Here is a 14,391-nt window from a genome sequence, read left to right as displayed (position 1 = left end):
TGAATTCCAATAGAACTCCCTAGTGTCAACCTCCTGCAGGGCCCCTCTCCCCCATTTACTTTGATTTTGTGCAAGGAATCACAATTTTACCTGTAACGTGGCCACTGTAAGGGTGTGATCCAAAAGCGGACTTTTCTGGGAATGTTTCCATTGACTTCAGTGGGCTTTGGATAAGACCCTAAGCCTTAGGGTAAAATTTTCAAAATCTCTTAACTGACTGAAGAGTCTAAGTCCTAGTTTTAAGAGCGACTATGGCACTTAGGACCTCTTAAGTTTCATTGATTTTATTTTCCTCCCTCTTTCAGACTGACTACTAGGGCTAGATCGACAAGAGGATTTAAGTGTCTAACTGCCACTTTAGCAGCCTAAGTCCAACATTTAAGTGCCCTGTCGCTGCTTAACCTGTAGGCACCAAAATTTCCACTGTTAAAGTCCTGATGGCACCTACATTTCTGGCAGTGAGCATGTGTGCAGCCACTTTGGTCTATGCTCCTAAATCACAAATCCTCAAACTAGTTGTTCCCCTATCTGTCTCGCTTGTGGGGCCCAGTCTGGGAAGCATGCTCTCTGCCCACATAAAGCCATATAAAACAGCTGAAGGAGAAAGTGGTAGTACCCCCCACCCCAACTTTTAGTCCAGTGGTTAGAGCACTCACATGGGATATGGAAGACCAAAGTTCAATTCCCCATGCTGCCTGATGGGGAGAGGGATTTAACTTGGGTTTCCCCCCTCCTAGGAGAGGACCCTAACTGCTGGGTGATGGATATTCTGGGGCAGGTCTCCCCCAATGTGTCCTGTTGACACTGTTACACTGTGTATGAATAATTAAATACCACAATTTTTTCTGGCATAATTTATTATTATTATTTTTACAAGAAATTGGTTAAGTACCTTACTCCAGGATAGAGTTCATAGCTGAGAATCCCAGTGGAGATAGGTGCCTTTGAGAGGGGGAGCTTAGGACCCACTCCTCTCCTCACCATTTCCTATTAGAAAATGTAGGTGGCTCCCTGCTCTATATGCTGGCTTTTGTGGATCCCAGTCTTAGGTGCCTATCTCTCCCTCTGCATTGTAGAAGGAGCCTATGCATCTAACTTGGGGCTGTGGATTCCACTGGCTGGCAAGGTTCCTAAAAATTAAGTGCTCCATTGCTCACTGTTCCTCTGTCCCAGGAACCTCTCAGCTAATCTGGCACACCTTCCAAGCAGGGCCTGCTCCCTGTGCTGAACAACTCTTCCATAATGGAAACCCCTTTACAATCTTAACTGTGGCTGTTTAAGGGTTAAAATTAATGCATAAAGTTATGTGAACTGCACATTAATTCAACATGCTGTACATATGCAAGTGGATCAAGGTGCTAGGCTAACCATAATTTGGAAACACCTTGCTTTTGAAATATCAACAATAACATCATTGGAATAATGGAGTTTTGCATTAAATATTTTTCATATGTGCAGTAGAAATAACACAAGTTGCTGATAACTAGGGCTGTGTGAAAAATTCAGGAAGAAATCTAAGTTCACCTGAAATCAAGGTGAATTCAAGTTCTAACCACGCCACTCCCATCAGCCCAGGCACACAATTGTTCCATGGATCTGGTCTGATGCTATTTCCCCAGCTCCCCTCTCAGAGTGTTTCTTAATCCCCCCTCCAAATCAGTTTTCCCCTTGACTGGTTCTAGGACCTCCCTCTTACCAGTAGATATCTTCATGTGGGAACCAGGACCAATTTCCCTGTTTCCATTCACTGCTCTTTCAGTTTGGAAAAGGTCTTCTGGAAATGGCACCCTACAATCTAGGAGTAGCTGGCAACAAGTCTTGTTCCTGCTGCCAGCACCTTTGTAACTGTGGAGTGGCAAACAGTGCTACTAGATTCCTTAACACAGGGTAGCTAAAGAACCCACAAGGTTATTTTAGCAACCATAATCTAGGAGGGATAGGACAGAATTCCTACTGGATTGCTTTAGCTACACAGGGCTAAAGCTGAGGAGGCACTACCTATCATTGTTGAGTTCTAGAGTGGAACAGCTCCTCAGCTCCTGATGCCCTGTGTTGAGTGGAAATCACCTCCCTCCCTTGTCTGCAGACAAGGCCAATTGTGGCAGCTTCCAAAGACCTGAAGAGTGGAGGACTGTACCCCACATCAGATCTGATGCCAGATTGGTCAAACAACAGGAACATGCTTTTGTAAACATGTTTTGAAATCCAGGTCCTGATTCCCTTGGTCCATATGCATGTCCTTTCGTGTTTTTTAGTTCCACAAGTATTTGGAAAGCTGGTTTTGTTCATGTGGTTGTTTGGAGAGGAGCTGTCAGGCATACAAGCACCTATATATCATTGCATTTAAGGTTACTCCTTATTAGCGATCGGTTATTTCCATCAATATTTAAGTAATCTCCCATTTAAAAAGTACCAAGCATCTAAGCAGGAAGCAGGAAACAAATATGCAGCTGAAGTAACCAGTCCCATGTGAATAATCTCAGCAGGACAAGTACAGTGCTACTAACAATGGCCTTGATCCTGCAAAGGACTGAGCGCCTCCTGAGATATGCTGGTGTCCTCAGCGCTCACTCGGAGTTGAGTGTACTTAGCGTTTCACAGGACTGAGTTTAACACTGGACTCTGATTTTCTTTTCACTCTTTGTGTGGGGCATTTGGCTTCCAGCAGTGTCCTGCACATGAAGGGACACAAAATAGGCCCTTATACTGTGTTGTATAATCTCTAATGGGCATGGCAGCCTTGTTAATCAAAAACATGATTTATCACTGCAGACTGACTTACTAGTGAGATGTTCCATATCCTTTCGTCTTGGTAAAGCCTATTGATATTGCCACTACTAATGCTGGTAAACCTGGAAAAAAACAGCAATTGTCATTAAGGCTCAGCTAAATATCACTGTTCTATTGGGCATGAAATGATGAGAGAGAAGTACTTTCATCTAAAATGATCAATTTGATATGGAATGAATCATTTAACAAAGCACAGCTCTGTTGCAGCGTTTGTTTCTTCCCCAAGCACAAGGGAAGAACTAGATTTTTAGCCCAGTATGCATCACTTTTGTGTTGCTAAGTTACCAGTCTATTTGAAATAGCTTAAAGTGAACAAATAACACAGAGATTCAGTGGATTTTCAGTGAGAGGCTTTTGTCTGTCTTACACTATTTTGCAGAAAAGCTACTAAAATGACACTAAAGCATATATGTTACAGCATCATAAATTACCATAACATTGGAATATTCATCAACTGTATCTTGAGCCAAATCAAGAGCATGAAATTATATTGGTGCTTCCAATAAAAAGGGAAATCTCCTTGTACTGGTTTTCTGTTTAGTAACTATGCTATTGACCACCTGTCAGGATTATTGAAATAAATACCAACACCCCCAATTGTGTAAATGCATAACATTCAATTCTAATGATTCTGGCTATATGATTTTTATGGGCTTACCCCATCCAAGGCACAAAAAGCGTTTCCTTATGAGTCGTGTCCTAATTTTTCCAGTAACAGCCATGTACGACTGCCACGCTTCTGTCAAAACCCAACAGAACGAAGCTAAGAAGAAGAAGTGTAAAAATGCGGTGGTCGTGGTGCAGATGCCCTGCAGGGAGCAAAGAAAAGCTCATGCTGAATACTTAGGGACAATCATTTCTCCTTCAGAGGGTTGTCATATTCTATCAACTTGACCTTTACCCCGAACATCACACCTCCATCTTTATAGCACATTTGACACAGAGACTTGGATTATGCAGAACAGGTTGAACCCTGTTCTGAAATACACTAACACAGACAGTTTTGATGACAAATATATAAATATAGAATGGAGCAAGTTTTCTTACATCTTTACTTTGGCCACAGAATATTGCAAAGCCACTCCAGTGAATAGGTTACATGGTTACTGAACATTGCAATTTCACTACACTGAACAGAGTGAATGTGCAAATACAAACAAACAAACCTAATTGCCATTTTTATGTTCTTTCCCCTCATGCAGACAAATCTTGACTATAAATCTGAACTCCAGGGGGTAGATTAAAGCTTCTTGCTTTATTTGATTTTTCATTTAAATCTTACAGAATGTAATATCATGGGAATCTTTTGGCATATATGGCCTGACATTTTTTAGTCAGGTTTAAGTAACGTAACCTTAGCAGTTATTTTGGTTATTGTTTTTATGCATGTCAGTCATTTGTTATCTGAAAAGTACTCTGAACTCATCCAGCGCATGCTCTGCTCTGTCATTGTAGCCTTTAATTAAATTTGACATTTTGGCTCATATAAGTAAATTTGATTCTCCCTTGGAAGTAAATTATAATCCTTCATTTCACTGCTTTATTTCAGTATGGAATTCTAGAGACAGTGGAATTCAGACTACTAAATGCAGTATGTATAATGCCCCTGCACCAAAACCACACCAATACTGTAGAATATAAACCATATAGATCTTTATTACTTTTTAAAATATGGTTTAATCAGATTGAAATCAAAACACCCTGCCAAAACAACAGATGTCAGCAACACAAGAACTTAGCTTGAGATGGATTTAGAATTTTGTAATATTAGTGTTATTATTAATCTATCTAGCATACTTCTAATAATAAGACAAGTTCCTCTCCCAGAGTTTCTAGCTAAGGCACCAGTTCAACAATACTTAAGCATGAAGGCTCTGCAAGAATTAATATTATGCAGGTACTCAAGTACTTTGTTGTATCAACTCAGCAATACAGCCTATTTTATGTTTTAGAAAATGTTTATATAATTATCCATTACTTTTTAAAAATCAAGTTATGCAAAGCAATGAAAAACCAAAGGATTATCAAAATATACTAACCACCGAGAAGTTTTAAAAAAATACCTGCAAATATCTGTGAGATTTAAGAGACCTTAGAGGAATTACTTTAATATTAATAAGTCCAGTCTTGCAGCTTTACTTTTTCTGAATATTCCCTAGGACCAATTCTGATCTCACACTGGTTTTCCGCGAGTGTAACTCTACTGACTTCAGTGGAGATATTCTTGTTTTACAGGTAAGTAAATGAGATAAGAATCAAGCTTTAAAATTATGCATGCAAGGATATACTTTCTTTTAAAATAAGTTTGCCATGCTGCATTGAGAAAATTTCTTTTGAGAAACATGGAAGCCTTCAGCTGTCATAGTGATGTGTGTGGACCGAAAAACCTAGACAGTGAAAGAGAGGTTGGCTTTTGAGGTTACATTGTAGGACTGCCTCTAACCTAAAATCAAACTGAATCACATTGCTGAATTGGTACACAATCGCTCTCAGTGCTTCTTTAAAACAATTAGCATTGAAGTTACTTCCATAGAGCCAATGGCAAAATTCCCACTGACTTCAGTGAGTGCAGAATTAGGCCCACGATATACACCTGAAAATATCATCAGGCAATAAAAAGATACTGTAAATCTGGTCCATATAAAATTACTGCATGCTGAAAAAGCACTCTATTTTATTCTGCTGCTTCAAAATAAATGACAGGATAAAGGCATATCATGAAAGCCATGTGACCATTCCATATCTCTTGAGAAACAATTAAAAGCAAATGTGCTGGAACAACTTGTACATTGTGGGGGCTGAGAGCCATCGAACCAAACTGTAAACCCTGTGTGATGGAAACCACTTCAAGACAGGGGGTGCAGCAGCACTCCCAATACTCCTAGTTCCAGCACCTATGATTACAAGGGGTAGCCAGTGATCAGAATATTAATTTATTACCATTAATTCTTAAATTTAGCTGCTCCAAAACTATGTGAGCTCATAAAATCCCATCCCAGTAAAGCCACAATGACAGTATTATTACACTGGGTGGTAATATTACAGTAAAAAGCTTGGCCAGATAAACAGATGGATTTGCAGGCAGACCAAGTATTACATCATGCCCATATAAGCATACTTGAGGTGTTAAGATTATGATGAACTAAAGTAATATGCATGTTAAATCCTGGATGTCTGTGCTTTAGACTGTTTATGTGTTAAAGCACATAGGATGTTTTCAAAAATCCTGACATTCTAATTCTAATTTCTATAAAATATACTCCTGTATTTTGTCCACTAAGTGAACTGGAGACAGTATTGCAACAGAAAAGTCTTAAACTGTCCTGAATATGTATTCATCTGATGACATTACTATACAACATGACTGCAAGCTCCAGAGATCGATATCATTAAACTAAAACCCTGATGTCACTCATTTAGCAAGGGCCTCAATTTTTTTTTTCAGGTCGCTTACATCCAAACTCTCTTATTCCATAGTTACAAGCCAACAACTACAGTATCTGGGTTATGACTATCCTTCCAGCAGCTATTGTTAATGGTACATCATCTGCAATGTCATTTGTTCTGAGATGCCAAATTAGCCTTTCCTCTTTCTCTTAGATAAAAAATCTTAGCCAAAGCATTTAATTTCAGTGTTCCTTTAAAAAATACCAATTGAAGGGCATCAGACCTTTTAGAAAGTGTTGTGTAGGATTTCTTCCCCCTGACAGTGGTAAACTGCCTGGAAGGAAGTATTACCATAATATAAAATCTTATTTAAAATAAAGAATATATAGAGAAATGCACCGTAAACAAAATGACAGAAAATATATAAATGACTGTGTTCCTGTAGCAGCTGGCTCACATATTATAAATTCATACCATAAAACTTTAATTTGCCTTCCTGTCAGTCTTTTTGTAAAAACTGAGACATGTTCTATGGAGTACAGATTTGCTCCCCAAAGCTATTTTTTGTCAAAGTTGGAAACTTTCAGAGAAAAACTGCACAGGTAACACAGAGTATTACCTACCCCCCAAAAAACCAAAACAAAAACCACCACAAAAATCAAAGCTTATTACTCTTCATGTAACAAATTATATGGCACATACATAATGCATATGGGGACAAAGCCTATTCTTTATATTTAGTCAAAGTAACTAATAATCGCTATGGAAGTTTTGACTGAGTATGAACTGCAGGATTTGGCCCAAATTTGTATCTGTATTGAAAGAAAGATAGATGCTAATAATTTTCTGACAAACATGAACGTGGCTCTTTTTGAGCAAGAACTCATGATTAAAATGTTAACTATCATGTTGGCCCCAAAACCTGAAAACAGGTGAAAAAAATTTTGCTACAAACTCTAGAAATTACACACACTGGAGTTTGAGCAGAACATAGGGGTTAATATCTCTAACTCTTTTGAGTAGTACATGGGATCTCTAATGAACCCCAGAGGTAAAAACCTTGGTGTCACATATCATCCAAGAGACATTATCTCCATCTGCATAATATCCCCTAACAGCTACTGGAGAATCCTGATTATAAAATCTATTATATTCCCCCTCAAAAAGCAATGTTGGGATATATCCTAGAAACGTAAATTCAGTAGGACTCTACTAAACAGTGGCACATTTTCATTCCCACCAGTGGCTGTCATCAATGGAACACCAAGCAGCGATACCCAGAAACGTATGCCTGGAATCCTTAGAACAAAAAGTGAACCAAAAGGAACACAAAACACAAAGAGGAACAATCCCACTTCCCACCAGCATAACTACATAACATTCTTTTTTTAAGAGATGGCAACATGGGCCAATAATGTCTTAGAAGCACTTTGAACAAATGATGGCTGCTCCAGCATAGGTTGGTTGGGAGATGGAGATGAGTGAATGCAAAGTCCCTTCTCCAACCCCAATGCCCATGTGCAGGAAGCAGCCATAATGCTGCCTCCAGCACTTCTTGAGCGCAAGGGTCTGGGGCAGTATCATTACCAGTCACTCTGAAATCTCAAAGGCTGTTTCTGGGTGTACTCAGGGTCTTGAAAACGGGCCTAAGCACCTGCATATCAGCAAGCACCAGGGAACTGTCCCCTAAAGACAGTGTATGCTACCCCTTTACTGAAGGTGTGTAGCAAGGATTCCCAGTGAAACTTTTTCCTGTGGATCCTGGTAATATTGCCCCGACAATATGGGAAGACAGACAAGGCACCAGGACTGTAGTTTAAGAGGTTGCAGCTTTAAGTAACACATCTGGAAACAATTCATCCAGCGCAGGGTCATCCTTGCTTTGTAATCTGTTCCACCTGCTGGAGGGCTGACCCTCTCCTCACCCCCAACTCTGTGAACTTGGCCCCTGCATTGTTGCTGGGGTCCCATTGCCTTTCCCTCCTCTAGGGGCAAAGGGGTTTGGGAAAAGGAGCTGTCTCTTCACTGTACTAGAAATTAAGAGCCACAACCCCATTCTCTACCTTCTTTGATCCATTTAATCTCTAATCCATTTTCAGTTCTGGTCTATTAGGGAACCAGAAGCCCTGCTGAATGAGTCCCTCTACCGGGCACATGCCAATGATTCCCTCTACCAGGCACATGCCAATGAGTCCCTCTACCGGGCACATGCCAATGAGTCCCTCTACCGGGCACATGCCAATGATTCCCTCTACCGGGCACATGCCAATGAGTCCCTCTACCGGGCACATGCCAAGTTGCAACAAAATGAATTTAAAATATAAATCTACCCACCAGGTTCCTGAGCTGCTGAGAAGGTCAATCTGGCAGTGAGGGAAAAATTCATTTCCAGCCCCCAAAAGACAAATAGTATGATACCCGCATCAAGACCTCCAAAGGTGGTCCTACTCTAATCCCAAAGGAATGGAGCAGGAAGTTTTCCTTCCCAAGGAAGAATCTATGACTCTAGTAGCCTTCATTGATCTTTCAGTGTTTAGCTAGCTTGAATATCTGAGTAACCAGCATCTTCTCTTTTTAATGAACAATTTATCTTTGAATGCAGGAGCCTGTATTAAGTATCAAATTATTCTGCTCTTTTCTGCTTGTGGGAGACACAACCATATTTAGAGCACTGCAGCACAGCTTGGATATATAAAGGACAAATGGTGGAAATCCAAATCAATCGATTCTAGGGCTTTTATTTTGGTATGTAATGATTTTGAAAGCTATCTGGGAGAGTTATCCATTTTTATGAGCATGCCAAAAAGATTAGATCCAACCAGGCAGTAATTTCACAATCCCCCTCATTTCACTCAGGGGTTGAGGCATCTTAAATTTTTAATTCAACAGTGGTTTTTGAATAGTAATGTGAACAGAACTCCCATACAACTATAAAGAGGAAGAACCAAAGGTTCTTGATTCTTCTTCTTCCAGTCAACCTGTTTCTTTCATCTACAACAAACAAGAAAGGTGCCTGGATGCTAAGAAGTGGTCTAAGAGCCAAAGCTATTGGAGAGTAAAAAAAAGAATAGAATTTATAGTATTAATAACAAAAAGGATGGTCCTAAAATCCACTTAATTGTCTTCAAAGGCAAGAAGCACTGAAAAATGTATGGAAGTAGAAATGACACCTGTATCCAAAGAAACTCACATAAGAGATAGCAACTCCTTTATGATTACAAAATTAACTCAGTCCTCATTTAGATTGGCCCCACAGGATAAGGTCTCAGGAGATAAATGAAATGAGTAGGACTTGTACTCCTAAGAAGCCTTGACTTTTGTACAGCAAACTACAAAGAGAGGAAATATTGCCTTGTGTTTGACATTGGAGTGGGACTCAGGAGATATATGTTCAATTCCAGGTGTCCTGAGTGACCTTGGAAAGTCTCGCAGTTCCTCATCTCTAAAATGGGAATAACAACACTATCTTTTCCTTTCCTGTTTAAACTATAAATTCATCAGGGCAAATATCATCTCTTACTATATGTGCACAATGCAGCTCCAATCGCAGTTAGGATCTCTAGACACTACTGTAAAAAAAACCTACTAAAACATGGCCAGGCATCACTAAAACTCTGGAGTAACATGCCCTGGTGTTTTTTGACAATCTTTCAGAGGCTGAGTGTCAGTCATGTAAGGTTTACCTCCAGGAAATGCTTTTTTTTTAAAATGCAAAAATGACTTTATAAGATTTCAAAGGAAGAAAAATGTATTGGAAATGTAAGGGAGGCTGTATTTAAAAAGCGAGACGATTATATCTCAAGGTTCTGAGAACAATAAGCTGCAGAGAACTATAAGCTGCAGACTTTTTGGATTCTTTTCTAGGATGAAGACCAATAATGGCGCCATAAAGAAGTTTGAAAGAACCATTGCATTTTAAACCTTATTTTCTTTCCATTTGTTGGTTTACAGTACTTTTGATGTGACTCAAGCAAGGAAATCAGCTCATATTTCTAAAGACGTTGCGGGGGGAGCGGGTGGAAGTAGTGATGGTGTGAAAATTCTGCTAAAATACAATGCTAATTAAGTTTTAAAACAACAGCTATAAAATTGTTCTTTCTGGGTATTTTACAGATCAACTTAGATTTTAGCAAAATTCAAGCAGTTCACTTTTCAGGGTGAAGTGTAAAAAGGCTTAATTTTAGTGAAGTATATGACAATATTCATGTAGACCGCTGCATCTCATTTGACAGCATTGGTGTTGATGTTGTAGAGACATGCGTACTAGGAAGTTCAGGGAAAGATCCTGCATTTCCTCACACAAGTCCATATTTAATGAGCAGGAAGGACATTTCATTAGGTAAGAAGGATGCAAAGGCAAGGCCGTTGTTACTGTGGCCCAATGCTCTCGGAAACAGCCCGCAAGCAGAGGGAATGTAATGGCTGATTCCAGCAGCCTACAGAGCTGAAAAGACGTCAGTAGCATGTATGTTCAATTGCAGGCACACCTTTAACACCTTCTGCTTCCTTGTCTAGCAAATGGCAGTTTTGAATGGATGCTCAGAGCCCCAAACCAACCCCAATTTCTGTTTTGGGGATCTATTTTTTCCTCAAGTGGTTCATTACCATAGACTGCTGGGCCCTAGGGATAGCAGGGAACAGCTACACCATCCAGTACATGCTTCGGCCCCATATATTCCCCATGCTAGCCTGGGTCATTAGTACTGAGACAGGGAGGTGCCTTCCTAATGGAAATGGGAGTAGGAGAACCTGTTCCTTTCCTTCAGAGGGATAAGGGGCTTTACTTTGAATATTTTCTTACTCCAAACAACTTGGTAGGTCTCTGCTTCATACTCTGTTACAGAAGGATCAAATTTCTCACTGTGACTTTGAATGCCCTAATTCTTTCTCTGCTTCCTTTAGGCTGGTTTGGTGCTGTCAGCCTTCAGGTTGCCTACTTCCACTTTTCACAAAGGGCATCTCACAGAGAGTATCACAATTCCAGCTGGGAGACAAACATTTTCAGTGTCATCTATTGATTCTGGTACGGAGGTATTACCAACAGGTAATTACCATAGGAGTAGTCAAATTTTTGGGTTACTAGGATGATATCAGCACAGTTGCAGAATTCAGTGTGGTCTGCTAAATTATTCTGGTTTTCTAATTTCCGGGCTCTTGCTTTGCTTATTTTATCTATCACTCCTGATCTTCTGTCCCAGATTTGTTCATTCCTTTCATCTGGCAGTTTGAATTCAGAAAACCTCGCTGCAAAATCCTTGCAGTCCCATACATTTTTACAGGAAGAAAGTTTATGCTTTAAAGTGGAAGCTTTTTTTGTCCATTTGAACTTCCAATCAAGCTCTAAACCCTAATCTTATAGCATACATCATGGAGCACTTATAATACTTTCACTGATGAGATTCAACTAGTGCTCATAATCCTGCAAATTTCACTTGGAAGCTATTTATGCATATCACTTCCCTGTGAATGAAGCATGCATGACCATTACTCACATCCACGGAGAAAGGAATTCAGTAAGACCTTCTTGCACTTCCCCCCCTGCAGAGCCCAGCAACTTAATGCTATTTGCATCCAAGCCAGTACCAGCAACATGAAGCAAGGCAGTTACCAGAATGTCGTCTGCACAGGACTCTGGAATACCACCCCTGGAATGGTAGTGATAATGTCGCATACTAAAAAAGGGTAGTGTGGATGTGGGTACATGCTCTGCAGTACACAGGCAAGTAACTGCGTCCACTCGCAAGTGTAGATTAACCCTAAAAGTGCTCTTTGGATTACAGTTGCCCCTGTTACCCACATGAATGATGAAGCTACGATTTGGTAGTGCATGGTGGTACTTTGGCCTTGCTGATATCTCTTAAAAGCCACTGCTGGTATTAATCCAGACTAATCCCTCTCTCTGCCAGTTTTCTTCTCCAGACCCTTATAAAACATAATGGACATCTTTTCTCCACAAATTGAATGCAAGATGGTTGCTTGGTTATTACTTGGATAGGACCAGGTCTTTCCAGAAGTCAGACAGGTTTTTATTGCATTTGAAAGCATTTCTGCTTTGGTCCTATCTCATCACAGAGCATCCAACTAGATTATTCATCATATTCAGAGCCACTATTTGCAGGCAGGGATTCAGGTCAGGGTGTACTTTAAATCCCATTCCCCTTGGTCGATGACAGCCTCCCTAGCATGGCAGCATCATATTCCATCTCATCATTCCATCTGTAGTGCATTACCCAGTACTGATCTCTTGATGCCAAGTCCACAGTAAATTAGAAGCCAGGCTAAGAAAAGTTGTCTTACAGACCCCCTTTGTTTATACACTCTTTCAGCTCTTCTCCTGGTATGGATTGCTACTGCTGGCTTATATCCAATTATGGAGGATTTATGCAAGTGATATAATGGAAGAGAAAGGTGAAGAAAGGTAGAGTATAGACTAGTAACTGTAATTCTCCACAGTAACGCTCCTCCCTTCCTACTTTTTTGAACCTATGTATTTCCTGGACAGTCAGACAGGAAGTGAGGGAGGAGAATCCTGCACCTGTTTGTGGGCCTGACCCATAACCCACTAAAATCAATAGTGGCAAAGAGTCCTGTGGCACCTTATAGACTAACAGATGTATTTCGTGGGTGAATATCCACTTTGTCGGATGCATGTAGTGGAAATTTCCAGAGGCAGGTATACTACATGCATTTTCACTACATGCATCCGACGAAGTGGGTATTCACCCACAAAAGCTTATGCTCCAATACGTCTGTTGGTCTATAAGGTGCCACAGGACTCTTCGCTGCTTTCACAGATCCAGACTAACACGGCAACTCCTCTGATGCTTAAAGTCAATAGGAAGACTCCCGTTGGCTTCAATGGGCTTTGAATCAGGCCCTATAGCCATAGAATAGATGCTGGGAGGTGCATGAATGATGGCACGTGGCCTCTCCTTGGCCCAACTGCTTCCAAGATTTCTGAAGTATGCATGGCAAGGCCACCCAGGTTACATAAACAATTTCTGCCTATTATATGAATAACGTGACTGTTAAACAAATATGGCCTCAGTAGGACACATAGTGAACTTTGTTCTGTTGCTTCTGATATTATTTTTTTACGCTAATCTTTAAGCATGGGAAATGTCAACCCTGTCAGGACAAACCAATGTACACAGGATTTTAACTCTGCCCTTACATGAGTGTGGTACGTTTCAAAATGTATGCAGCACAGAGGAGCATGCCTTTAGGGAGAAGTGAGAAAAACAACAACCTCCACAGCTTGAAAGTGTAAACATGAATGTGAATGCTAGTTTTTAAATATCTTTCTGCCTATGTACACACCCAAAGATGTATGCTGCGTTGTGATAGTGACTCTATCACTAACCCACAGATGATGCTTATTATTAACACCTTTATTTTTAGTTTCTTGCTAACTTTGTTCAGAAAAAAATTACCTTTTAGGGGTCAAATGACTCATGCTTGATCTGAGTACAAAGGTGAACACTGCAGGGAGGTTTCATAAAAATAAGATCACCATGTGTGAATTATCCAAGCATGAGATGTCATTTTAAATTTTTTACTCTGTGTGGCTCCAAACCAGAAAGTGACTCTGCAAAAAGGGCTTTGTGGGTTTCTATGTTTATCGGGTCTGAAAGATTTCCAGCTCATTTTTGACGTCAAAAAAGATTAGTTTTTGAACTGCCAGCCATGCAAAATCAATCCGGGCTCTGCAAGTCAAGCAGAATTCTTACCTTCTTCCACATGACTGAAGGCCGATGTTATTGCACAGGTGTAACTGACTGAAGGCATAATCTGAAGACACTGGGGATGCACAGGCTTAATTTGAAAGCATAATTTGGCCGCAGAATCTTTGTTCCTGGTTATGACTCATGAGAAAGAAAATAATTTAGACTGACTGTCAGGGTGAGTTTACTAGGGCCTGGCAGTTAGAAACAATTATTTTCACTTGTCATCTGAGCAAATTAAGCAGGAAATCTGTGATGCATGAAACATGGAATTCCACAATGCCATTTACACAGTTGCTTTGCAAGGCAGGTTTGCACTTAAAGGACTTTTTCCAATGCTTTTGTTAGGCTTAGAAAATTCCAAATTAGTTTTGTTTTAGAAATGTTGAGCATGGACTGTGCAGGATGCAGGCATGAATGAAATATAGTGCACTTGAGAGGCTGGAAGAAATGTAAAAGTGAAGCTTCGTAATTGAATAATGAAGCTACA

The 14,391-nt window shown here is 40.2% G+C and overlaps 1 protein-coding gene across 5 annotated transcripts in view; it reads right to left on the bottom strand.

Annotated features, from left to right (window-relative positions):
• ADGRB3 (adhesion G protein-coupled receptor B3) overlaps positions 1 to 14,391 on the bottom strand; it is a 621,597-nt gene that overhangs the window by 54,474 nt on the left and 552,732 nt on the right. For all 5 annotated transcript variants that reach the window (XM_073336359.2, XM_073336357.2, XM_073336356.2 and 2 more), the window contains 2 exons: positions 3,449 to 3,599; positions 2,783 to 2,852 (listed from right to left, as the gene is read on the bottom strand). In XM_073336359.2, coding sequence (XP_073192460.1) covers positions 2,783 to 2,852; positions 3,449 to 3,599 — 221 coding nt within the window. The remainder of the gene's footprint in view (positions 1 to 2,782; positions 2,853 to 3,448; positions 3,600 to 14,391) is intronic.

This window comes from Lepidochelys kempii, chromosome 3, assembly GCF_965140285.1.
Source record: "Lepidochelys kempii isolate rLepKem1 chromosome 3, rLepKem1.hap1, whole genome shotgun sequence".
Taxonomy (NCBI): domain Eukaryota; kingdom Metazoa; phylum Chordata; order Testudines; family Cheloniidae; genus Lepidochelys; species Lepidochelys kempii.
This window is presented reverse-complemented; position numbering and strand designations above follow the sequence as displayed.